This window comes from Drosophila montana, unplaced genomic scaffold (assembly GCF_035044405.1).
Source record: "Drosophila montana isolate Dmon_TW-CO22-7 unplaced genomic scaffold, ASM3504440v1 contig_3200_1, whole genome shotgun sequence".
In the NCBI taxonomy this organism is placed as follows: domain Eukaryota; kingdom Metazoa; phylum Arthropoda; class Insecta; order Diptera; family Drosophilidae; genus Drosophila; species Drosophila montana.
Window position 1 is genome coordinate 2,340,968 of NW_026998080.1, and position 27,755 is coordinate 2,368,722.

At 40.9% G+C, this 27,755-nt stretch overlaps 1 protein-coding gene across 3 annotated transcripts in view; it reads left to right on the top strand.

Moving 5' to 3' along the window:
- The window catches only part of LOC135431613 (cyclic nucleotide-gated cation channel beta-3), an 81,790-nt gene that overhangs the window by 21,841 nt on the left and 32,194 nt on the right, over positions 1-27,755 (top strand). For all 3 annotated transcript variants that reach the window (XM_064686828.1, XM_064686829.1, XM_064686831.1), the window contains exon 2: positions 8,961-9,308. In XM_064686828.1, coding sequence (XP_064542898.1) covers positions 9,071-9,308 — 238 coding nt within the window. In that variant the 5' untranslated portion in view covers positions 8,961-9,070. The remainder of the gene's footprint in view (positions 1-8,960; positions 9,309-27,755) is intronic.

The following is a 27,755-nucleotide window of genomic DNA, read 5'->3' on the forward strand; positions in this document are numbered from 1 at the left end:
TGAAAGCGGCCTCTAAGGCTACAGGAAATGGGCAAAATAACTGTGCGGAAATGTCGAGAGCGCATTGCAATGAGTCCCAGCTGGCTGGGTTGACTGCCTGACTGACTGGCTCGCTGGCTGCTTGGCTGGTTGGCTGGTTGACTGGGCTCTTAACACATGTCACTGGACCATAATTGCAAGATATATTTTGGAGTTGGAGATGGAGTGCGATGTGAGCTAGAGCAAAGCTGGGAATGAATGACAATTGTTTTGACACGCCTGACAGCGGGTGCGTGGGCAGCGCCGGTGGAGTGTGGGGGGCAACGATCAGAGGCAGCTGTCAAAAGCAGACAACAGCTGCCAGGACACAGGCACACAGCCGACGCATAGTCCATGCATATACAAGCGCTGATAAAATTCATGGCAAACACACTCGCACACACACACACACACAAGCACACGAACTTCCTGGCAAATTGAATTTTTCATGCTGTATGACGTGTAGAATTTATGCGAAAATTATTTTGTTGTGCGTTTGCGTTGAAATGCAACTTCATCAGGCAAGCTTGAAGCAGTTTCCAATTATGCAATAAGCTCAAGCTCTTTATTGCCTTAACAGTTAATTTCGCATTCAATTAGGCTAAACTCAGCGCACGAGAAGCCCAAAGCCGAGTGCCACACAGCGTTTAGCCACTTAAATGGGCAACGTGTGGCATGCAACCAAGTGCGGCATTGCGCTGCAGTGCTTGATTATGGCCCTTAGCATCCTAACAAATCTCTTTAGTTGACTGCGCTCAAAAGTCCAACCATTGATTAATAATCTCTCTGAAAAGCCAAACTCTACGTTTTTCTCGGCTGCATTCCACATCCTGCCTGCCTGGCTGGCTGCTGGCTGCTGCCTGTGCCTAAAGCTGCCAGGATAGCACATATTTCGCCTGCACCAGCAAATTTGTTGCCAGCTGCAAGTGGCGACTCCCCCCTCTTCATTCTTTATTTTTATAGCTGCAACTGACGCTGTGGTGCCCGTCGCCCGCATTCTGTTGCCTTTTGTTCCATACCCTGTGATGCATAGAAATGGGCAGTATTGAGTTCTGACAAGGCAGAATATACTTTATGAGGTATACAACACTCTCAATAGAAGGAATACCATTTAAAAAGTAGGTTCGATCTAATTACTACCAAAGTCTTAACATTCGTCCTCAATCTATTATTCAATAAAATAACTACGTATACTTAATATACTTTTATAGTTTCTAAAGTTGTAAAGGCATATCCTGACTATTCTCAAATATTTTGACGTTTAATCAATGTGTTATTTATCGATAAAAATGAATGAGTGAACTTTGATAAACTTATCAAAAAGTATATTTACTTTGTATATACGAAAGTCAAATATATTCTACACAGAGATATTCCCCAATGCTGGGTGTCTCTCTAGAAGTGTCGCATACCCTAACTGTATTTAAGCTGGGTATATCCTTTCTGTTATTTTTATTGTTCTTGACGTCATAGTTGTATTTTATTTTGTTTTGTTTTTTGCACGAAGCGAACCTTTTGTTTATTTGCGCTGCGGCGGATCACAAAAACTGTAATAGCAGCAGTCCGGGGCAAGACTTGGGACATGGATGGGACGCGAAAGCAGGACGCATAACACAGGACGCAGGGCGCTGAATGTTGGACGTAGACGTGAACGTGAACGCGGACGCAGGCACCTCGGCACAAAGGCGAAGCAGCGTGGAGTTAAAGCGCAGCTAACAAAAATGTTTATGTGCAGCTCGCTGTGTTGGAAGGGGACTGCTGAAAATTGGGGGCGTGTGCGAGCGGAAAGAATGGGGGCGTGGCAAGATGGCAGTGTGCACGTATGTGCAGTTATAAATTGCAACTCGTGCGCAACGTTTGCCAGTCAGAACTGGGCGAAACGGCATCCGTGATGGCGTCAAAAAGAGAGCACAGCTACGAGTTAGAACCAAGAATAGTTTGGTGAAAAGAGAGAGAGAGAGAGACAGGCAGAGCAAGCGGGGGGAGGGGGATGTATGTGAGTGTAACGTTTGGGCTGGATAGTTGGTTAGTTGGGTTAGTTGGTTTAGTTGTTGTGTGGCAAAGCCGCAGGCAGAGAGTTCGGTTGAGCTGCAGGTGATGCATCTGCGGCTGTCCAAGCATGTGTGTGTGTGTGTGTGCGTGAGCTGGTGCTGGTGTGCGTGTGTGGCAAGTAAAGGGCGGAAAATAGTTACAATAATAGAATTAACAAAACAAAATGAAAGCTGGGCACAATTAAATATTTGCGCGGCCAGCCATGGCAACAATGTGGCCGCTGCAATTTTATGTTGTGCATTGAAAATCGCTAAAAATCCAACGTAAACTGAACTATCATTCATGGGCGCGCAGCGTGGGCGGGGGCAACAGCTAGCTGCCACCTGCCACACGCTATTGCAACATTTCAAATTAAACAATTTTAAATGTGCTCCATGTGCGGGGACGCTGTTAAAATGTAACGACTGTAACCGAATTGCAGCTGCGGTTGGCTGCATTTATGTTTATTTGCATTTTGCATTCTGCAATTTGCATTTGGCAGGTGGGCGTGGCACACCCCCGTTACAACCCATCAATATGAATCGCTTCGATAAATAACGCCCAGCGAAACAATGCGGGAACTGTAAAAAATGTTTTAAGTGCTTTTAATTTGATTTTTATTTACCCGCAAAGAAGAAGAAGAAAAGGACGCGCACAGCCGTAAAGCCATTGGGTAAATATATACCCAGAGACAGCATCGACAATTGAACCGATCTTGAATAATGTTTGTGTAATGCTGCTGTTATTCGAAAATATCTGCCAATTGGCAGCTGAACATTATTTTAAAGCGATTCAGAAGTTATAGCTGTTGTTGAAAAAATGTTACACAGAGGAGAAGATATTTCCGACTCCATGCAGTACACATACATATATAGTTTAAATTATATTTTTATATTAATTTATTAACTGTCGACGAAACGAGCGTTAGCCTGGCTATATATATACATAAAGTTAACATATTCTTGAACAGTATCAACGGTCGATATATCTATGCTCGTTTGCTCGTCTGTATGTTTCCATGCCAACCAGTTTTATAGCTATTGTCTTTATGCTGTAGCCAGCTCCAATCTGATCACTATATCACATAGATTTGTTAGAAGAGAAATAAATAAATGTGCTGTGAGCTATATAAAAATGTTACACAATCATAAAAATAACTTAGCCCTGGATCTCTTAAACGATAGTTGGCACACATAACATCATAAATTAAGCCAGAATAAATAAACTATAATATATTGTTTGAACTCATTGGAGCTCAAGCAATCCTGTTAAGTTTAAGTGTATCAAACTTTATTTTCTAAGCAATTTGTTTATTGTCCTAAGACAGATTACAAATGAAAAGCCAGTTAAAAAAAATATGTAAACTACTTTCTTGTTTTTCAAGACATGTTAACCAAAACTTTGGCATTTATTAGTTTATATTCTTAATATATATATATATATATTTTTATAATTCTTTTTATTTATTCTGTTGTCCCTAAAAATAAAGCTGTCTGTCTGACTGGATGGCTTATCGTATTGATTGACTGAAAGACTGATCAAAGAACTAGACCGCTAACATTTTTGCTGTATTAACCATATGTGATGCAGGTGCACGCTTTGACAGAGTTTTGAATAAATCACAAAAAATGGCCGTAACTCATTTTCAATGATTTATTGATTATTTGAAACATAATTCACACCTTTAGCAAAATCCACCCGTCTAGGGTGGAAAATGCGGGTAAAAGGTCGATTTTCCGGCTTTAAGTTAATCGTCACAAAACTAAATTGAATGGAAAACGCAGATTGCTGCCTTTGGTTGTTCATTCGTTAAACTTTAAACGCATTGTCAAATACATATGTAAAATATAACTTTTGACGCGGACGCTGGCGGGAAATGGATACAAAATGAATGCTTAAAATTTAAAGCTAAAAACTTGGACTGGACAAGGTCGGTTAGTACCAGCTAGCACATATATAGCTTGTAGGTATAAAAGATAGGAGGTTTAAAAGGGAAAGGGCCCTTTTTAGTCCTAGCCCATTTGTAAACGAAACGTAAAACAGTTTCGAAATGAGTTTGTTTTGATTATAAAATGACCCTTAATTGGTTAATAAATGATCCTAAATAAATTCCCTTATGAAATTTGTTGAAACTTGTTGTTGACCATTTAAGGGGCGGCGTTTGGACAAGGCTTCGACCTTAACTTTGACAAAACTTAACAGACTTTCACGTTTAATTGAATGTTGACCCTTGTTTGTACCTAAATCGATTCTGCATCTAAAATGTATTATTATTAGCTGAAATTAAATGCTTTTATGCCCCGCTTTTAACCAATTTAATTGCTTGTGAATTCGTGAGCTGTCCTCAATCCATTTTAAGTGTTTGGTATTTTAATAGCATATTAAATTATAAAGAATCAGTTTGCAAACATAAACTTCATTAAATGCAAGGAAACGCTTTCGAAGTAATGAACCTTTTATTAAATTATATGCAAATATATTTTTATTCATGGCGAAATATTTATTAATTTGTTAAATGCGTATTTTATGGAATACATAATAAATGGACGTATCTGCCGTCAAGTATTCATTTATCAGGAACTTTTGGCAGGCTATAAATCATGGCCTCTCAACACATTTATTATACAAATTCGTTTTGCCTGTAATATAATAACAATTCTGAACGAAATTTTCCATTATTTAAATCAATAAAATTTGCAGCGCTGAGCACCTCCGCGGGATTTAAAAAAAAACGGCTGAAGCGCCAATTTTAATCAGTTTACTTGGCAAAATGGCAGTGAAAATGCAATTAGTTTGCTCAATTGTGGTCTGTTTTCGTGAAAGATGTTGGTATTCCATCAGCCTGACGGGTTGTCATGAGCCATTCGATGCTGTCACATACATCTGACAAATGTGTGCTGGGCATAATCGCATACGGGGCGTATCCTGGTTTTTATTTGTATACCCTGTATACATTAAGTGTACTTAAAGGGGTTAACTATTGCCAAAGCGTTAATCGTAAGTGTTTACTGTAACACCGGCAAGATTCACAGTTTGAACCTGAAGATCTCTAGGTCGGTATAGGTATAGATACAGTTGCTTATGCATATATACTAATTTACGTACATTTTATTTATTTCTCTAATAAAGAAAGCTGTATGAACTAAGGCTTATAGAAATTACGTTCTCTATATATAAAACTGTTTGTCCTGACTGACTGACTGATTGGTGATTAACGCACATCCCAAACCCTAAGAGCTAGGAAGCTGAAATTTTCCCAGTAGTTACCTTATCTGATGAAGGTGCACGTTAACCAGAGGATTTGGGGAAATTCCACCCGCATGTCTGAAAAAATCGCGGAAAAATGAACTGTGAACCGAATATTTTTCGGGAAAAGAAAAGATTCCCATTACAAAACCGAACCGCGTAGCTGACAGGGTATTTCCCAGTCGGGCACAGTTGACGTTGAAGAACAACTTAATCGTGTTGCTTTTATTTTTTAAGCTTTTGGCTGGGCTAGGATATCAGAACCCTAATCTGGCAAGCAAGGCGAAACCGACCCCGCTGCTCACCCGCAAAACCCCTTTCGCTCGCGCTGCTGAGGTACTGTCAACAGCTTTGTAATTAGTTGCCTTTTTTGTACTCCATGGTCACCATCGCTCTTCGGGGTTTCCCGCTGTCGCTGTTGCTGTCGCTGCCTCAGTCGCTGCCTCAGTCGCAGTCGCAGTCGCTGCTAATGTCAGCGCGAGATTGATGGAGATTCATTTTTTAGTCCGCTGTCGCTGCTGCCATGCGAGATGGACAAATGCTGACCATCATTTTCAGCTGACTCGCAGCCGGAGTCACATTGCGTATACATAAGCTTTAATTAGCCAAGTACCGTTAGCTCGGCGAAAATGTGAAAATGTGAAAATGCTGAATGCGAATATTAGATCGCATCGTGCCGAGAGCGAAGCGTATCGCAAATTCAAATATTGTCAGGCGAGAGAAATTGTGAAATTGAATTGCATTCTATTTGCAAATTTGCATAGCGGCTAAAGCCTCACTTGTCGCTACCCGCTCCCCGCTACCCGCTCCCTGCAGCCCGCTGCTCTCAGCTTGGTTCGCATACGCCCCGTGGGCCACATAAGCGATGCGATTGTAATAATATTGACTAAACTTTCAATTGAAATGCATATTGAAATAAATATAAGTGTTCCTTTATTGTATATTTAATATATTCAAGCGGCCAGCAGCTGCCATACTAAAAAAGAAAAGTTGTCCAGAAAAAAATAAAAAGGAAATTACCATATTTTCACACACTTTGACAGACACAACACATACAAAGTGTAACAATGAAATTTGAAATTTGTCACAACACCTGATAGACTATAAAGAACCCAGTGTTTGCCCAATAGATTAATAGGTATATAGATAATAGATAGATAGATCTTATAGATAACATAGCACAAATAAATATAATATGGAACTAAATCTTTAGTTTACTTCAAGCAAGTATAAAAAGTATAATTTTGTTTACTTTCCGTATTGTTTTTTCTGCTATTTAAATTGATATTCATTTATTTTATTTTTATTTTTCTTTCTTTATTATTTTATAGCAATTTTGATATTTAACTAATCGAACCTTAACCTCAGCTTACTTTTTACAAATCCATATGAAATGTTATTTATTTTTTCTATATTTCTACAATGATGCAGCCCATTTTAGCGGATTTATAATAAAATACAAGCAAGGGACAACAAGAGAAACTTGATAGCTCAAAACACCCCAACTGCCTGTCAATTACAGGGTACTGACCAGCAAAGCGTTGACAAAACCCCAAAAGAGGTAAAAATTTAACAGAATTGCAAATGCTGTTGACACTTGCACAACGCAAACAATTGTCCGCAATCTGCTGCTCTCTCACCTCGCTGCAGCCTGCTCACTCACTCAGTTTCGCTCCCTCTCTCTCTTTGTCTCTCCTTCTCCTTCTTTCTCTCACTCTTCCTGCTACGCTGTGTGCAACTGCAATTTCGGCTTGGCTTTGGGTTTGTATTTGAAAACTGGCTGTGAAGCATTGGGTAGCGTTTTTGGCAATTTTCGTGTTTGCATAGTTTTTGGCAACACTTGATTGCCTTTTGGCTTTGGCCGGAATGTAGTCAACCTGGCCAACAATCCGGCAATAGCCGTTCGCACAGTTTTTGGCTAAAATTTGTAGTTTGTGTTTTTTTTTTTGTCGCTTTTCGTAATCAAAAACTTCACATGCTACAAAAATCGGATATGCAATAAGTTGGGCACGAGTTTGTATCCCAAGAGTTATGACGGCGTGCAGCGTGCAGCCACGCCCACAAATTAGCTGAGCTGAGTCACATGTGTTTGTGTGTGTGGGTGGGTGTGTATTTGTGTAGCACATAAATCATATTTAGCTCTGCGGCGCCAGCGAACATTCAATCAAAGTGCAACAAATCCCTCAAATTTGTTATGCGTCACGTACAAGTGTCAAGTCGCAGATGTGTGCGTGCGTGCGAGTGTGTGTGTGCGTGTGTGCCATCAGTATAGGACTTTAAAGTCGAGCGAGCCTAAAAGTTAATTTATATATAAATAGATATATACTTATGTGGATATATAGATACATAGGCACACATTTTAATATTATATAATGCGGGGTGCGGTTTGACTTGGGGCTTGTTTATGCTTATAGAAGTAATCGTTAGAGCAATCGTTATCGGAATTGAAATCGAAAGCGTTGCGTGCTCCAACACATTTGCTAGGTTATCAACTTTACACTCAACTGAATATATTTGGAGGCATTCAGCATTTCGGCGTTTCTTTATGCCTGCCACGGCTTATTAAATATTAAATTGATAAGGCAGCAGTGCCCGAGCAAGAAGTGTGCGACAGTTTTTTGTTCCTTTCATTTTCTTCTGTTTATTTTTTTTTGTGGGGTATTGGCATCTATAAGTAGCATTTGTAGCCTATTTTTCTTGTTCTTGCCGTTTTGTGTTTTTGCCTAAGCGGCTTTTGCTCGCATTTCACAGTGGAGCACGTGCCCCGCCCACAATCTCACCACCTCACTCCCCACTCCCGCTCCCAGCTGATACAATGCTGTATGTATGCTAATATTGCGGGCATATTTTTCATGTCGCAATCATTTTGTGTGCCATTTTATTTTTTGTTTTTTACTTTATTTTATACTTTTCATTGCTGTTGTAGTTGTTGTTGCTTTTGTTGTTGCTGGCATTGCTTACGCGTTGATTGCAAGCATTTGCATAATTTAAGATTGTTCTGTTCACTGACACTCGACACGCACACACTGACACACACGCACACACTGACACACCCACACACACAGAGAAGAAATTTCAGCATCCCGTGTGTTCCACTCTGGCGGCATTAAAATGAAAATTCCAAGCTCAGTCGGCGCTCGTTCAAGATTAACATATTTCTTTGAAGCTCTGCTAAATTATTAAGGTTATAAATAGCAGTGTTGGTAGCCGGCATTGTATTTAACGAAGCACCTATTAACTGAGTGTAATGGTTGTATTAAGATATCTCAAGTGGTAAAAAATATTGTTGGTCAACAGCTGAGACGACTCGAACATGATTTTTAGATTAAATAGCAGTTGGAGAGATATTATTTCTTACGTGCATTGGTATTCCTTTATAAACATGTCGCCTTTCTCTGCAATTCTCATGGTCGCAAAAAAGGTTGTTTCTCGCCCTGTTACCTTCTGTGGTTTTCTCTCTCTCTTTTTCTCTCTATCCACCTTTATTTGCTATTTACCTACTCTTCTTCTTGCTCTAAGGTATATTCTACAGGGTATATTCTCTTTGATCACTTCCAGCTCACCTACACGCTCCCATTTATTGTAGTTTTTGTGCTTAAGTTTCGTTTTTGCTTTTACAAATATTGAAAAAAGTTTCTCATTTCCATTTCAATTTCTCATTGCAGTTCAGCAACCGGAGGAGTCTCAGAGACAGAAACGACGAGGACGACTACGATACGACACGGCAGGTAGTAGAAGTAGTAGGAGGCGGCGGTAAGCATCCGGTGCTGTGGGTATGTCCACAGCCAAAAGACTGGTGCTCTCGCTACGTGGACGCAAGAATTCGCAGGGCAATTCGGCCACATCGTCGACGCGGCTCGTATCCGCTGGCACCTCGCCGGGCCATGAGCTGGACGAAATAGCCGTTGTCTCCGGCACCGGTTCGACTAGCCATCATTTCTCCTATGGCGGCTGCATTGGCAATAACAACGACGCCAGCAGCGCCGCCGTGGCTGTGGCCCGTTATTCAACAGGTAGGCATTGCACAAATAAAAAATATAATTGAAAAATACGTTCACACTCAAAACCCCATCACCATCACCATACCTGCAGCTCCTACCCATAACAATCAAATGTTTAAGTACTTTTTGTAGTCAATTTCCACCTCAATGCACATGCAGCAAAACCACCAAACCACTAGACCAATCAAACCCACCATCGGCAAACTGAACTTGTAAACTCGCCACCACCACCACCCCTCACACCTGTAACCCCTCTGCATGCTGTCGCATTTATTGTGTAGACCGTATTGCTACATCTTTGACAGTTATATATATATATATATATCTAAATATAAAACTGTGTGTCCTGATTTACTGATTGCTGATCAACGGAGAATACCTACCTGTACAGCTTGTACCAATAATCACTAAGCTATCAAGTAAAAATTAGGCTACGTTCTTATCTATAACTTTAGATTTATATGGGAAATGAAATGAAAATCATATTGAGTTCGATCATTTCCAAGCTGTTATCAAAGTTAATAATTTAACCAGAATTGTTATCCTTTACATTTAGAATTCAAGATAGAAAGGGAAAGTTTTACAGACGGGAGAAAAAAGCTGAATACAATTTGAAGAAAAATCCCTGACAAAAAAAGCTTGCAAGCATATTGTAAACTTAATCTGCCTAGGATGCGATTACAGGATATATATAGATATTTCTTTTGAAATTGACTTATTTTTGTCTAGCTAAATTAAAATGAATTTTTAGTTTTAACATTAATTTTGGCGATGCTGCCTGTATAACTTCTCGTTAAGACAAGTCTATAAATAGCTGAGTGTACTTTTGAGTTTTGCGAGTGAGGATTTCATGGAATATATGTCATTAATGTGGCATTTATATAAGTAGCTGTTTGTTTGTTTAAGTGCCTCTGCATCTCTTTGCAGTAGACTCTTGTGTCGTTGGCTTTGTCTTTGTCTTTGTCTGTCCCTGCGACTGCAGCGTTTTCTCTCAATGACCCTTTTTCCGTAGCATTTAAATTTTATATGCCCTGGCTTTAGGGACGAGCGAGAATTGCCTTCGACAGTTGCAAACAACTTTTGCCATTGATTGGCATTTCGATAATGTCAGCAAAAATAGACAAAGCCAGCGCCAAAGCGAAACTGCAGTCAAAGGTGCGCCAAACGATGCCATTTCGCATTTGCATATTTAATGCAGTTGAATGACTTTCAAATGGCACAACTTTAATGCCATCATCAGATCCAACGGCTCCCCACAGTTCGCTCAAGTTCGAGCGCATTATGTTATGAAAATCGCTATCCCACCGAAATGGCAACTGTTTAGACAGTCACCTTTCACCTTTTGTTATGTGCCTGAACTCATCAAAAATACCATTCTATTTAGTTTTGCATATTTATGCGTTGCGGCTATCAAAATATATATTGTGTGTAACTTACCTTTATTAAAGGGAAGCATTCGTTGTTTCTTTTAGGGTTATTCTCTTCGCGTCCTTCTGATAGTCCTAACAAGTTTTATAGAAATTGTTTTTCATAACTATACGAACTGAGGATATATACGAAATTTGGTATGAGGTTTTTTTCGATTTTATTCTATGGAATATGGGAAATGTTTTCTTGAGCAGCATCGGTCGTTATAGTCCGATCTTTATGCCATTTATAGCCCATAAGTGTGGTAGAGAAATGTATGTAAATGCCAAATCGCAAAATTTAAATTTTATTATTTTTTTCATTCTTTTTAAAAGGGAAATATTTTAAGTCGAAACAAGAACCTACATCTCCCAATAATATTCGGGATATGCTTATAATTTCTTAAAATCTGTTTTTATTCGGAATGGGGCTCGCTCTGCATATCACAAATGCTATTTATATGCCTCTCAAAGAGCAGCATTTTTTCGGTCTACTTCCCACAACTAAATAATAGATAGGTTTATAGTAAAGAGCACCTGTTATTTGAGCACGCACCTATCTAAAGCTGCTGCCCCGGATGATATGCTTAGACTGCTCTGATTTGACAAAGCGCCTTAGTTTGGGTCCAACTTACGGGCAACCTGTATTTGGAAGGCCTGTCTGTCACAATTGAGCCACAAGTCAGTTTGTCCCAAAAATCTGGCGCTTTGTGTCTTTTGTATGGCAAGGAAAAATAAATCAATCAAATGACAAATATGCTTAGACAATTGCCAGGCCAGGCGCTGTTCAGCCTACAGCTTGTGTCCTAATTTCATTGCCAGGCTGCAGCAGTAAACTTGACGCTGCGGTCTCGCACACACAAAGCACACACACACAACACACACACACACAACACACACACACAGATAGAGAAGCAGGCGTTGTCTTAGCAAAGCCACAATCGTAATTTGTTGTTGTGCTGCTTCCTTTTGCGGTTGCTGCTTGTCACATTTTATAGGCTGCATATGTTGCGACCATTTTTCTTCTGCCAGCTGTTGTAGTTGTTGTTGATTGCGTTGTGGCACGTTCACTTTGGCTTACAGTTAATTTTGAGCGAAATTCAATTTATCACTGTGCGGCCCATAAATCCAAATTTCGTTGCCACTTTTACTGCTCTAACGAGTCGAAAGCATCCGAGAAACCTGGTCTACGACTGGACAACAGAGATTTATGCGAATGATTCTGTTGTTGGTCCATATGTTTCAGCATCAGCTGAAAACGCCTGCAATTTGCACGCTAGCAACAACAGCAGCAAAAGCAATAACAACAATAAGAACAACAACAATTACAACAACAACAGCAACAGCAGCAGCAGCAAGAGCTTCACTAAATGAGGGTCAACGTGACGTATGCGCTATGTGTTAAGGACTGCAGCTGCACTGCATAATACTATATGCAAGTGCATATATGTGCTTGTATGTATGTGAGTGTATGTATATGGTATATGTGTGTGTATGCGTGTGCAGCAAAGTTTTTCAGGCACTGCTATTGACATTTATCGCTTGGTGGCTTGGATTTAATGACTGTTAAGTTGTTTATGTCCAAATGAACGCTTTAACGCTCACACACATGCACACACATAAATGCACACATAAACAGTCTGACACATTGAGTGTAAGCGAAAATGCCAGACTGCAAGCTATCCTGCATAGGGAACTACTTTGGAAAGCTCAGTGACTAAATCAAAATTGAACAATTAAAGATATAAACCTTTATTATGGGTCAAGTTACACAGAAATCCATTTAAGTACTGACTGCCAGCTAGTTTAAAGATACATCTGCCGACTTTCAATAGGGCGTGCTCACAAAAAATCTATCAATAGACTTTAACAAAAATCGTTCTATCTTTGTGATTAAACCTAATGAAGGCGTTGCTTAGTTGCCTTCTGCCTAATACTTATAGGGTATCTTTTGCCGTCAGCAGCACAGACCCAGTTCCAGCCACAACCACAACAACAGCCAAAGCCAGTAGCCAAAAATAAAACGAAACTTTTCAACTTTTGGCATATTCCTTTTTTTGTTTTGCCAATGAAGTTGACAATTTTTAGGATGTACGTACGTTGCTCTTTTAGGACTATAAAGCCCTCTCTCTCTGTGTGCGCGTATCTGTGTGTGTGTGTCTATGTGTGTGTGTGTGTCGTTGACAATAGCAATTTGGCCGTGGCTTTGATCAAAGTTCTTTTTTTTTCCTTCCATGGTATCGCTAAATTGAATTTGACTTTGACAAAGAGACGACAGCGACCAGGAACTCTGAGCATTTTTTAAAAACTGAACGTGGAATATAGGCGCTTCTCGATGAATAATATAAATAACCAAGTTCTGTTTTTGGAGTGATTTTATTAATAACTGAAGGCAACCAACGTTGCGAACGTTTAGAAACGACGAGTCGCGGCTTTGATACCCTAACTGCGACGAATAAGTTATATGTTGTCGAGTATATCCAATGCAAATCGATAAAATAGCTGAGAGCTGATTGAATTTATTAGTTTAGTTATGAGCATATCATTTACGAAAAGAGGTTAATAAATTGTGCAAACAAGTAAATCATAAGTGAGAAATTGAAAAAAGATTAACGAGATTGTGTGCGTATTGGGCATATTTTATTCTGCATGAGACACAGAAATATGCGTATGCAATGAATTTAGTTAGATTTTATCTAAGAATATATATATCAAAAGTTTTCCCTACTTCATTTAATTACAAGCGAACATATTTTTGTGATTTATTTATTCCAAGTGTGTTTAAACTTAAAAACTTCAATTTATATGAATATAAATCTGAAATATTCAAGAAATGTTCATTTAGAGCTGAGTCAATATAATGAGTATATGTACATATTAAATAATCTATACATTTTGCCATAAATAAGACTTTAGACGTATTCCCTGGCCTTTATGCGTTACCTCTGCGCTCACATAATAGAAATTAAATACTCACTGTGGGGCATAAAAGTGCGCATAAATTCATATTGTAGCCGCTAAAAATAATATTTTTTGTTGCCTACTTATTTGGGTTGCGTCCTGCAGCAGCGCCAATCAATCGCAACGGCTAAATATATGGGTATCTATCAGATACAAATATCTTTAGTCCCTTTCAAGCGCATTTGAAGCTTAGCTCAAGTTGTGGATGATGGAGCCATCAAGAATAGCCAAGTGTATGCCTTTGTCTATTCCACACACTTTCTCTGTCTCTCCTTTTCTCTTTCTCTTGCCATCTCCCTCTGTCTGCCTCTGACTGTGCGCTCTGTTCATGCCATAATTGAGCTTAGAGGTCTTATGGCAGCTGCATCATTGATTTGGCCGCTCTCTGCCACCGTAGCGCCCGCTATCAGGCTTCAAGCTCGGACAAAGTTTCGTGTAAAGTTTTTTGTTGTTTTTGTTGTTGTTGCTGCCGCTCTTGTTGTTGTTGTTGTTGTTGTTATTGCACGCTCGTTGCGCTTGTTGTTGTCAGCTTTAGCGCCGAACTTCAACAACAGATATAGCTGCTGCGAAAAGTTTTTCCATCTCGTTTTAAAGGTGATGTACCGCCCCACGACCCCCCTGTCACCCATCCCACCTAGACTGTCGATGATTTGCGCATGTATAATTAGTTTTATTTACCACCTGGCACACAAATTTTAATTAACGGGGCCTGAGTATCAGCTGGCCAAGGAGAACAACAAAAAACAGCAGCGCCTCAAGACTAGCTGTAATCGAGCCCGACTCCTGAATTCAAACTCGACAGCTGCAATAGGGATTGGTGGCAGCGTCGTGTGGCAGACAGTTTGATTGCCGTGGCTTTAGCTTTGCTGTGGTTGTTAGTAATTTGAGCATTTCAATTATAAAAGCAATCATGACGCGCTGTGTTTGTCGAGCGCTTGTCCAGCGCTTACATTGTTGGCCATATTAGTTTACCAATTTGATAGCCCGGCTTAGATCAGGCAGGGCGGCGCTGCACCGTGCGAAGTTAACGGCAACTGCAGCGCCAAATTGAATGCTATTCAAAGCGCGCCAGGTGGCACAAGAGGCAGCTGATGCGCCACCAAAATAGTTGGCAGCGTTTATTATGGCCACAATGTTGCATTGGCAACGCGACTTCGCTCACGGCTGCGTTTTAATTTTCGTTCGCGTTTGTGCCAAACGAGCTGATGACCTGGCAACCATGTTGCGTATACGCCGCGTCGTCTGCCTGCGACAATGTTGCCGCGTTAGTCGCTTGTCGCACACACAAAACTGTGCAACAGCAAAAAGCGTAAGCCAGGGAGCGACAGCGTGCGGGAGATACAAGGTATAGAGGAACACAAAGGGGCACTTAAAGTTGGCACACACGCACACACACAAGCACACCCGCACACACACCTACGCAAGTGCTTTCAAAAGGTTTTGCTTTGTCGTGCTCGTAATGCAATTACGAAATGCCAACAGTGGGAGGCATACAGGTGGGGCAGGCGCTGCCTGGCAGACAGCCAGACCAGCCAGTTGGCAGGTGTTGGCCAAAGAACGCTTAAGAATAGTCAAGAGAGACAAAATGCGAGGAAGAGATGGAGAGCTGATAGAATAAAAGAAAGCCGAGATAGCCATGGATTTGCCGCTGCTCTCAAGTGGTTGACTTATCAACTAAAGTGCAGCATTAAAAAAATTACCAAAGCTGTTCGCCTGTTTTTCTTGCACATTTGCCAGCGGCAATGCGTCGGCGGGGGCAGGGGGCGACGGTCCCTAAGTGTCGCTTTTCACGCATGCACAAAAAGGCCGCAATGGGTGGATCAGACGAAGCAGCTAAAGTTGACCAGCACATGCAATGGAATTACGTGTAGTTCTAAATGGAGTGCTTGATGCTCAAAAAGTAAGCATGCAGGACATGGGCTTAGCTAAGTGTCACTTATTTGACGTAAATGTGACTAAAACTGGGATTGTTTTTGGAAGCACTTCAGGCATATCCATGTAGATAGCTAAATATCTATATGGAGAACATAATAATATCTGAAACTCAGCTATGTTTTAGCATCCTCACTAGTTTAAAGTACTTAAGTACTCGAACAAAGTTTTCGTGGCTAGATAAACTTTCATTTATATTGGCAAAGTAACCATGGAAGACATGTGACAATATTAATATATTTATAACTAAAAAAATTAGAAACTAATAAAAAAACTAAAACTAATATTTGATAATAATAAGCTTAGGCATGAGCAAAAAACCTTTTTCTTAACTAAAGTAACCATGGAGGACTTTAAAACTTCGGCTGATAAGATTGGATGTAAATTGCGATGGTTAGAAAATAATACTTTGGTAATTGCTGCTAAATTTTGACGAGTTTGGCAGAGCAAGCCAGCAGCGTTGACAGCGTCGAGAAAAATGAAAAACTTTTTTAATGCAACTATTTACTTAAACTTAATATATATACCATAAAACTCTTATTTTATAAAGTTGGGCCACTTAACAAGTCTGAAAGTTAAATCAAATTTGCAGCTATGAGAGGTTTTTATAGGTGTTTAAGAGCAGAGCTTAAACGCAAGTGTCATTGACAAGCACACACACGCACACACACACAGTATACACACACAACGAACACACACAGGCAGGGCCACAAATCAAATATTAAGCACATTAAAGTTGAAATAGGCTTTCGGACATTTGTTGTACATTGTTGTTGGACCACAATTACAGCTCCAGTTACGGCGACAGTTTTGGCATATCAATCACATGACTGATGCCTGCAGAGCATAAACCTATTATTTCCCAACCACAGGCGTGTCTGGCAAGCAGCTCTCTAGAGAGACACGGAAAGAGGCGGGGAGGAAGATGTGCAGAGATTGCTAAGCTGGTGTGACTCCTACACATGTTTGGCCTTATCAGGTTTGGTCGACTGGCAGCGATAATTTGCCAGTCAGTGGCTGCCGGGGCTGGCCGACACACAGGCTCTCACATATGCTGACCCGCCCGGGATTAGCTGGTTGGGATTAACAGAGCTAACCAAACCGCAGACAGACAACGGGACGAAGAGGGCAACTGTTCTCGTCTGCATCAGCATTAAATGTCAGCTAACTAAATGCCTCGCAGCTTGCCAGTTGCCCGTTGCTGCGATGCGAGTAAAAACTTTTTTAAAGAAGCAATTTGGCAAATTTATGTTGTAATTACCCGCCCCAACGCCCCTCTCTCCACTCCTCGCCGGCCCGCAGCAGTGCCACGCAGCAAATTAAGTTTTGCGCTTTGCTCTCCCTTTGCCAAATGGCAACTGACGATGGCAGCTAAGCGGATTACAAAAAAAAATGGTTATATTTTCTTTTTTCTTTTATTTTAACTTTATGCCGTGTGCCAATTTCTTTTGCTTTTATTTTTGGTCCCTTTTTATTGTTTTAATTTTTATTTTTTGGCTGTTGCTGCTGCTGCTGATTGGGCACGTGGCGTTGCGGCAAATTTGCCTTCTTACAATGCGATAAGCGCAATTACAGCGCCAAGGAAATTATAAGAAGAAGCAGCAGTAGCCGTAGCTAAAAACAGAAAGCAGCAGTGTTTTGCAGTTTGCAGTAAGCGCACGTTTTTTGGCAAAAAAAAAAAATGAAAAACGAAACTTTTTACAAACGCAACAAAAAAGTGCATGCAATTTTGATAGCACAGCGTGGACGAGGGTGAGGGCGAGGGCGAGGGCTGTGGCAGCTAGGTGCAGTGCCTGCAACTTTGTAGCTGTAATTGCATTTGCTTGCCAATAAAAATGTTGCCCAAAAGCTATTGACAGTCAAGCGTACGAACCAGAGCGTACGAATATTTTGACTGAATGAGAAACGTAACTGAATTGAGGAGTAGCTGCTAAAGGCAGATGAGTTGCTGGCAGGATGCGATGTCCATGTCCATGCGATGAGCCATGTGCGAATATGAGTACCCAGCTATACTATTCACCCCTCCCCCCCCCCCCCCCACACACACACACTTCCCGCATGTCTGTGCGGCATTGATAGTGCGGCCCCTGCGGTAAACTATTATGACCACAATCAAATAACCAAATGCGACAGTTGATGCCAAAAGCAGCCGGTTCCATTCAATCGCAAACTGTCAACTGGACACAGTGGGCGGTTGCGATTGGGGGCGTGTCAGCTGCCCCTGCATATTTAAACACACACACACATTCGCGCACTCGCACACTCATAAAATAATCAAATTAAAGCGCGTCCAGGGAGAAATCGAAGAGAAAATGCTGCGACAAATTATGAAATGAAAATTACCAAATGAAGTCAGCTTTTATTGTTTGCAGACGGACGGCAATTGACAATAAAAAGTTCAAAGTATGTTATTTTCATGATGTTTTCAAAAGAATTTAACACACACACACGCACACACAGTCAACGAATTGAGTTGAATTGAGAATTGAGCAGCAGCAGAAAAAGGAGAAAAAAGTAGCAGCCAGCAGCATTCGAATGAGAGCAGAAATTGCTTGACATTAAATTCAATGCGATTAGGTCACACACATATATAGCAATAAGATGAGCGCGAGGTTAGCTTAAGAAGCTTACGCAGCTGGAAAAATGTACAGCAAATCAGAGCAACCAAAAAAATTGATAGGTTATAGGTAGTACCTGCTTCATAGTACCTGACTTCATTCGTATAATATATATAAAATGTAATGTTAAAAAAAAAAAAAAATTCGAAAATAAGCGAAATGTCTGCACAAATTGAACAAATTACAAACTGTAAAATCACTCATGTTAGAGTAAACAAACTATGCTGTAACATTGTTCACACCAAAGTTACAGCTAGCTAATAAGTACTAAATGCAATGAGAGTCTCTTAACAGAGTTTTAGAATAATTCTGTTAAATTAGTCTCTTAACAGAATTCAGCTATTTGAAGTGCTGGTAACATTACCTTTAAAAACTCTACTTATCATTTCTGTAAATTTTAACAATTTTGACATAACAGTTAAGCAGTAGGGTTTTACTTTCTTACTGAACAGTAAACTAGCATAGCGCTGTGAAAAAAGGCTCCATGCAAATGTTACTTTTGATTTAACGAGTATGCTAAGCACATGTTAAGTTCGCATTTAAGATTAACAGCAAATGTTAAATGCGTGCGACACTGTTGATAATAAACATACATGTTAATAACTAACATACTAGCACTTTGGAGAGCTTTCGCTTTGAACTTTTGAAACTTTTGGCATAACCCTCGTCCCTTGGTGTCTGACCCGCACTGATGTGTGTGTGTGTGTGCACTTCAATTTGATATCCTTTGTGCGCTGTGCTCAGTGCTCAGATGCTTGGCTCGAATTGACTACGACTTAAGGCATCCACATTCACTCAGCTGACTGCCGCACGCCCCCTCTGTGGCACAGTAGGCGTGGCTCTTATTATGTTTGGGCTTTTTGCCGTTTGTCCGGTTTGTCGTCGTTGTCGTTGCCGTTGTAGTTGGGCAAGAAAGCCTTAGCCGCATTGCTGTTGGGGCCATTAATGCACAAGCATTGGAATCATGTGACCTAAATACGCTACCCAAGAGCTAATGGCATAATGGCGGAAGCCGGAGTAACAGCCAGCACTAACCAACAGCAGTAACAACCACAACAACAACAAATGAAAGCAAACATGCTACCACAAAAAAAAGAATGGGAAAAAAAGTAGAATGTTGAAAGTAGCGGCAAATGCTGGGCAATTTCTCATCTGCCGCCCAAGCGACGGCGGCGGTAGCCACTTTAAAAGTTGCCCACAAAACGAAATTGAAAAGTCAATACAATGTAATTGGTTGCTGCTGCTGCTGTTGTTGTTGTTGTTATTAATAGAAGTCAGCCCTTTTGGGCAGCTTTTTCAATTTATTTGTAATTTTTTAACAATTTAACTGTTCAAAAAAAGCAAGTAATACAAATACGATTATGCAAACGGGCAGCCGCAAAGGCAAAACAAAACAAAATAAAATTAAAATAAAAACGCGGCCACGCCCCGTCGCAGCGCCCAAATGGCGTACTCCTAACCCAGTTAGTCGCGTGCCTCGAATGTGAAATTCAGTTGAAAGTTGCGTAGCTGTCGACAGAAATTAATTTAACTTTTAGCCAGAGCGACACGCGGGGTGCAAGGGTCAAGGGTCGCTGCTAGCTATTGTTCTTGTTGTTGCCGTTGTCGTTGTTGTTGTCGTTGTTGTTGTTGTTGTTATGCATTTCGTCAATTAGCAGAACGCCGCAAGCGGCTTAGCGGCCCAAAGCGATTAATGCATTAATTCCATTTAAGCAACTTGCTTGAGTGCAGCGCCAGCATCTTGATGTTTACATGGACTACATGTCATGTTGTTGGGCGTTCAGTGGGTATGGGCGTGGCAACACTCTCGTGTCTGTGCAAAGTTTTAATTATAGTTACAGTTTGTTGTTGCCCTTGCCCCTTGCTGCTGCTGTTGCTGCTGCTCATATCCTTGAGGCATTTTGTTGTTTTTCTATGGCTGCAGCGTCGGAAATTGCAACTTGAAGCGGTTTTAGCTTAATTTGAGTTGCTACAACGCACACACACAGCACACACACACACACACGCAAACATACACACAGTGTGTAAACACAACACGCAGGCCCGGCTGGATGCGCCTGGCTTGCATTGCCTTGCCTTGCCTTTAGTCGCCTTGGCATTTTTGGCATTGCCGGAAAACTCTCTGCAAAACAATGAGTCAAACTGCTGGCCGCATAGGTTGCTGCAACTGCTGCCAAACTTGAAATTATTTGTGGCATGCAAAATAAACTGCCAGCAAAGCAACGCAGCCAAAGAACCCATGCAGCATCAAGCTTGACTCTGCCACAAAATATAAAAACACAAGAGTTAGTCAGTAGACCGTACTCGGCTAAAAAATACCCCTTATCTTACATCCACAATTACTTACATGTATATATCTCTAAACAAACAGATAATGCGACAAATTATATTTACATTTTATCCTTTCGGGGAGTGGAAAAAGACCCAAATTAATTAATTATCTGTGTAAGCTAAGAAACCCTGCATACCATATAAGGGTCCTTGTTTTTATATTCTCCAAGCTATGCTGCGAACAATCACAATCGATCTTTGTCGATTTTGATAAAAAGTGACAGCTATCGAAAGAAAGTCAAAATGTTTTACCTTTGAGCACTTTTTTCTTTTGCCTGTTACGTACATTTTCACATCTTAAATATACCCTTTTTTTGACCCATTTTCAATCAGCTCGAGGCAACTGCAACTTAAGCAAATGACGTCAGAGCATGCTGGTTGGGGCAGTGTCAGCTGCTGACTGATTGATTGATTGACCAGTCGACCGATTGATGCTTTAACCAGTTCACGTCACATACGCATACACCAAAATTCTGCAGAATTTGCAATTTTGATAAAAATGTATAGGTGCTGGCATAACACATACGCCGCGTGGGACTGAGGAGAGAGTAGCATATGGCATCTTCCATATTAGGCTGCCAGCATTGATAAATATTAAAAGAACCTTAAATGCATGGCGTGTGGGCGTGACAATTACCAGCATTGGCCCCACTTTAATCGCAGCCAAAAATTAAAATCTAAGCCAACACAAGTTGGGCACATGTTGGCGACATTGGCGGCTTTGCGCTAATCACATCACGTGCGACGCGTTCCCTTGGACCTAAAACACACACCTACACACTCACACACACACACATACTGATGGTGTTTATGCAACTATCTTGTGCCACAAAATGTGTTTATATTTTTTTGGGTCCCAGCTCTACCCCAAAAACAAATGATACGCCTGATGTGCTTATGGGGCGGCTGCTTTGTCGCTTGTGGTATTTGTCGCAATTGCCGTTAACTGTCAGCGCGTGTCTGTGTGACAGTGCGTGTGCGTGTATGCGTGTGTGTTGGCTCGTTTCATTATCAAAGCCAAGTTTGCCACTAAGCACGTCGTAAACAATAAGTTGGCCCAACACGGTTATTACATTGTGCCCAGCCATCGACGACGTTTATGTCACGTGTGTGTGTGTGTCGTGTGCTGCCGTGTGTGTGTGTGAGTGTTTGCTTGTGCTTGTGGTGTGCTCCGGAATGTCTTTATGGCATATATAATTTTTGCTTAAAATTGTTTAATATGCCGCCCTCTCGTGTTACGCATGTCCTGCCATATACATTCCGGCCCTACCCTTTTATTCGATTTGTGTGTCCGTGTGCGTGTGTGTATTGATATTTCTGGGGCTTACTTTATATCTGTTATAATTTCAATTTGGACAGTCCTTAATGCGACTTTTATAAGGAACTTCCGGTAACACTAATTGATATATGGTAATTATGTTTGGTAGGCTGACTCTTTGAGTAGACGAAGCAAGATAATGTATAGTGCAATATCTATTGACGTAATCGTTTTTCGTTTTTATTTAAAGAAACCATATGTATCATTCTGTAATATGAAGTCCTTGAGAAACCCTTGGATATGTATGTAGGAACAACATTAAAAATTTTAAAATCCATCAAGTCCTGAAACTTTTTTATTGATTATAGAGGACTAGAGAATTAAGCCATGTTTATTCTTCAATCCGTCTATATCGAAACATTAACGATTTAATAAATCTTTTATATCTCTTCCTATATTCATGACATCAATAAAAATCGATTTTATGGCCTCGGTTCTTATGGATTAATCGAAAATTATCGATAGTTCAAAAGTAATATGTAAATTCGCATAAAGTCAACACAGATAAAGAATATTTCACTTTAAGCCAGAATCTTGCGCTCTGTGCATGCATATAAGGAGGCTAGAATGTTGCTTGTAGCTAGATTTTGGGTATGTCCTAGTCAGGCACTCCACACTAGAGCATGCTTACTGGCTTAATTAGTAATTTACTAAAGTCTTCTGTTGATTTCGCCTGCGCCAAAAAGTGTGCTACGAAAACGGAACCCAACATGAAAATTAAAAGTTTATGTAATTCTTTCGAGCATTACAAATGTTTGGCACAACTAAATAGTTTATAAATCCCCAGGCAACGGCACATTTATCTGTATATATATGTATGTGTATGTGTATGTATGTGTGGACTATAAGCTACTATATAGTGCTCTGCTTTTTGGCTTATCCAGTTAGCAATTGACATTTAAACAGACTGCCAAGTGCTTGTTTCAGTTGCCGTCTTCTTCGTTTCACTTCTTTCAGTTGCATTCTAATTTAAATTAAACTAATTTGTAAATCTTAAACAAGCACGCATACAGAGCAAGCAGCTCGACCGAGGCACTTGCTACAGTTGTATGCCCTCAACATGCCCTTGCAACATAGAACGCACACACACACATACACACACACACTCAGACACAGTCACATGTACACAGTGTATTTTTAACCCAAATCCATTAGAGCAGTTACTCAAGAACGCTTTAGATATTTATGTGCTGTGCACAGTTACAGATACAGATATACACGGCGCTTGAGGGACACTCAACAGATGCACAGATACAGCTACAGCTACGCAGAGGTCACACACACACGCACACACACGCACACGCACACGCACACACACGCACACGCGCACACCCAGACAACAGCTCAGCGGCAGGAAACATCAAGTAAATAGCAAACGGCGACTGCACTTGGGGGCAAATAACGCTGGCAAACAAATACGCAAACATTTATAAGACTGCTAAGCTCATAACGAAATGCACTTACACTTGACAACGCACACATTCTCACACACACACATACACACACACACACACACGCGCAGTCACAGCTATACCTTAAGCATGCAGGCAGCTTTAGAGTCAAATGCCTGAGCAGCTGCCGCGACTGGTTGTATCTTTATGCGCAGCACAAGTATACGACCCCCAGTCCAGGTCTGTATTTGGAAGCGAGCTCATCTGACATTCATACGGCTGCCCCATGTGCCATTGCCACTAGCGCGTACTCAACCACTTTGAGTGTGTGCGTACGAGTTGTGTTGTCGGTATATTGCAGCTGCTGCTGCTGCTGTTTGGTTTGGCTGATGAACGCTACTCGAATAGTCGTCAGTTGCTGCAGCTTAAGACTAGCGAAAAATGTGAGTGTATGTTGCGTGTGTGTGTGTGTGTGTGGCACGTGTCTGTGTCTCGTGTCTGTGTTGCAGCTGCGGCTGCAAATCGCAGCTGGTCAAATGTAATTAACTGCATATTTCAGGGGAAATTAAGAAATTGCCTGGCCAGACAGCTGCGGGCCACACGTTTTGCACACGCTCGTTGCCAGTTCACATGACACACACAGCAGCTGCTGTCTGCACTGTCTGGCCCTGCTGTCACTCAATGCCTACATATGGCGCCCGCATCACACACACACACACAGTCTCATTCACAAGCACACACACAAACACATACACTTTACACACATTCTTCCACATGTCCGCGCATATTAAAAGTTTAATGTAAATGTAATGAGCGCCAGCGCATGCAAATGAACAGTTTGGCTTTGGCCTTTTTACTCTTTCGTTTTTTTCTTTTTTTTCATTATAATTTTTTTATTGCGTGCAGCATGTGAATGTTGTTCTTGAACACCAACTTCCAGCGTCCTCTAACCGCTGCCTCAGCTCAGCTGCTGCTGCTGCTGCTGCTAATGAGCGCATTCACTTAAACGCGCTGAAGTTGTTGAAAAATTTAATATGTGCTTAGCACATTGACTCTGCCGCCAGACCGAATTAAATTCGGTTAAACGCTACAAAATGTTGCAGCTTGCTGTTTGCTCTACGGCTATGTGCGAGAGTTTATCTTTGAGGAGAAAGCAAACTGGAGACTTTTTGAGAGTTTGTTATGACTGTTTGTCATGACAAATTCCGATGATGAAAAGGAATTTTTTAAAAACAGACAGATTGACAAATGTTCTAAACAGAGCCTTAGACAACAAGTTAAATAACGATTAAATGAAAATTCTTTTTTCTCCTTTGACTGGATTATAATATTTTGATGTGTACGATAATAGTACGCAAGGGGAAAGGGTTGATTTCAATTTATGCTAGTTGAATTATGTTGGGTCAGGATAGAAACATAAAATATCTTGCTATCCAAGCAGCAGAAACAGAAGCACCTTTTCTTAGTTTTATTAACATAGCTTTATGACAAACAATTTTGAAAATAATAATGATTCAGCTTCTGAAATGAAATTAATTTACTTTAAAAGTCTATCTAAATAGAGATTTACAAAAAGAAGGCCAAACGTAAAAAAGGCGTGGAAATTATCAAATCTTAGTTTGGGACAATTCTAATGAATAGAAGTTTAACAGTTTATATTAATTATAATACTGCAAATGTAAACACAAATAACAGCTTGTGTTGCAAATATTTTATGAGTAGAAACATTCATTACAACAATTTTTAATATCTAGAATATTAAGATTAGGTCTCAATGATGCTATTATTATTTTAGTTGTATATATTTTCATCGCGGCTCAAATTTAATTTGAGCTCTCAACAAAAATGTGCCCAAAAGTCTGCCAGCAGAGCCTAGCAAGCCCATTTCGGTCAGGTTATTAAAAGCATTATGAATAAAATGCCAGCTAAGCTTGGCCATTTGGTCAATCTAAGAGTACACACCTGTATATACCTTATGTATATATATTTATATAATGTAGTCTGTTGTTACTTTGTGGGTCTGCTGCAGCTGGGACGATTGTGCCTGCTAATTGAATTGGCTGATGCCTGCTGCTGTGGACACATCTCTCTGTACACCTGTCGCACAGTCACACACACATATATACATATATTTATATACATATATACATATATGCGTATTTACACGCACGTGCGCACAAGAACTACTACAGCGGCGGTTCCGGCAGCCGGCCACGCCCACTTGTCGCACACAGTCAATGCCCAATTCAGTATTCCCAATGGCGTGCACCTTAATACGCATTCATGCGTACAAAGAGGCGTATGAGTGCTGCGATATTTGCCTTTCTGCCAAATATCTGCTGTTATCTGACTCAATGATGACTATGACAAGGACGCCATTTTCAGTTTCGTTTCGGGTTTGCTTTTCTTTAGCAGCCGCCGCTCTTCCCTCCTGTCTCTCTCCCTCAGTCTCTCGCTCTGCCTTTGCGGGCGTTTAATTAAATGAAGTCGTTTGCATTAATGTTGTCATTACGCATTTGCCTACGGCGCGGCGCAGCAGCTCGGCAAGTGTCGGGTAGCAAAGGAGCAGCCGCAGGAGCTGGAGACGCTGCGGCACGAAATTCATTACATAAATGAAGCCCAGGTGCCGTCTATTGTCCATGTCCTGACATATGCGCAGCGGCAGCCTTATAGACGAATTTGTATTATCAGACATCGGGGTTCATGAGTTCAAATTCGATATGACAACACGTCGCTTACAACTCGAGGATAATTTCTAACTTAATGCTGATTGCAATCATTACGTAATTGCATTTATACAGCTATCTGTGAATTGAGAGGCTTTGCTGGCAGCCAAAGATATTGTAACTATTAATTGTCGCAATTCAGCTGCACACTTGACACAAGTTGATGAGAGGTCAAACAGGTTAAGTAATTGCAAAGCACTCATGGAGGTGTGCTCTTATAGCAATATTTCCATTACCATCAATTGAGATAAATATACTGTATCTTTTCACACAGTCAGTAAATTAATTTCATCTACAGATTCAATCGAAGTTAATATGCAACAAGTTAATATGCTAAGTCCTGGCAGAACTTCACGAATCGAAGCATATCTCTGCCTATAGATAAGGTTCGTTGAATACAGAATTTTTAAATTCTTGAATAAAGCAATTCAATTTTAACTTATAATTGAACGGGCGTTCAGTGCAAGATGTGGGCTATATAAATCTTTCGCATTCAACATCTTACTAAATATGGATACAAATATGTTGGGTTCGGGTTTTAGTTCAGCTGTTTTTTACCGGTCGCTTGGTAAATATAAAAAGAAGTTCCCAGCTCGAACCAGTTAAGCTCAAAAATGGTTTTCTTTCTTTAGTTTAGGATCCCTAACATGTATAAGATTATACATATTATATTCACCAGTCTGATAGGTACGTTTTTTAAAATGAAGACGCTTTCGACAAGATACGATAGCATAGCTTAGATAAAGTGTCCTCACAGATGTCAGGACTTTAAAATATAGTTTCTAGACAAAACGATCTCGCTTTTTTAGAAAGTGTGGAAAATTCACAGAGCAGGACGTTACCAAACCCATTTTCTTCTCCTCCACCAAACTCCGGCAGAAGCTTGTGCTCATACCTCGTGCTCATACCTCGATGAATGGTTGAGTTATGGCTACTAATTAAAATGGTGTCGCGCTGCAGCAAGCACGTGCTGATGACCTGCTTGGTGGTGTTTGTTAACTGCCGCATGTGAGGTGGTTGTTGCAGAGGTCTGTGGTGCCAGCGCTGCTGCAGACTGCATCCAACAGCTGTGAATGCATGTGGAAATTGTGTGGCACTTCTCCCAATCCATGAACCATGCACCATGTCTGTGCTGCCAGTGGACTCTATATTCGGTTAACTCGGTTTATTCGTTCTACTTCAGTGATTTAGTCCGTGGCTACAGTCAACGTCAATTTGGCAACGCGTGTGCGTATGGCCATCATCTCCGCTGGTCTCGATCGTGGTGCGCTAGTTTATGTTGCAGTTGCAACAACTTGTGGCCGCTGTTGTCTTTGCACACGCTGATTGTTTGCTTGCCAGGCGCAGCAATATTGGGGCAAAAATCAAATCAAACACGGTTTCAAGCTGCGCCAGCATCTGTCGAGGCAGCCCACCAAGCTGCCAATTCATCCACAAAAACGACCTCAAGTTTTGTGCGTCCACCAAGCGACTATGCAGCCAGGCAGGCGGTTGTTTGGATGGGCATCTACCTGTCAGCTGCCACCTGCCACCTGCCACTTGTGTCGATTGGTTTTTCATTCCTTTCGCACACACAAAACGTTGCCGCTCCTGTTGACCCAGCAACATGGCAAAAAGCACCGAGATGTGGGCCGACTGGCTTCTGGCCGAATGACCGACAGGCGACCGGCTAACCGTGTTCTTAATTACTGCAAACTCGGGCCGCGTCTGTGCGGTGCTTGCGAGCATTTTAATTGCCTCCTCCCAAAAGAAAAAAAAAAAAGGAAAGCAATAAAG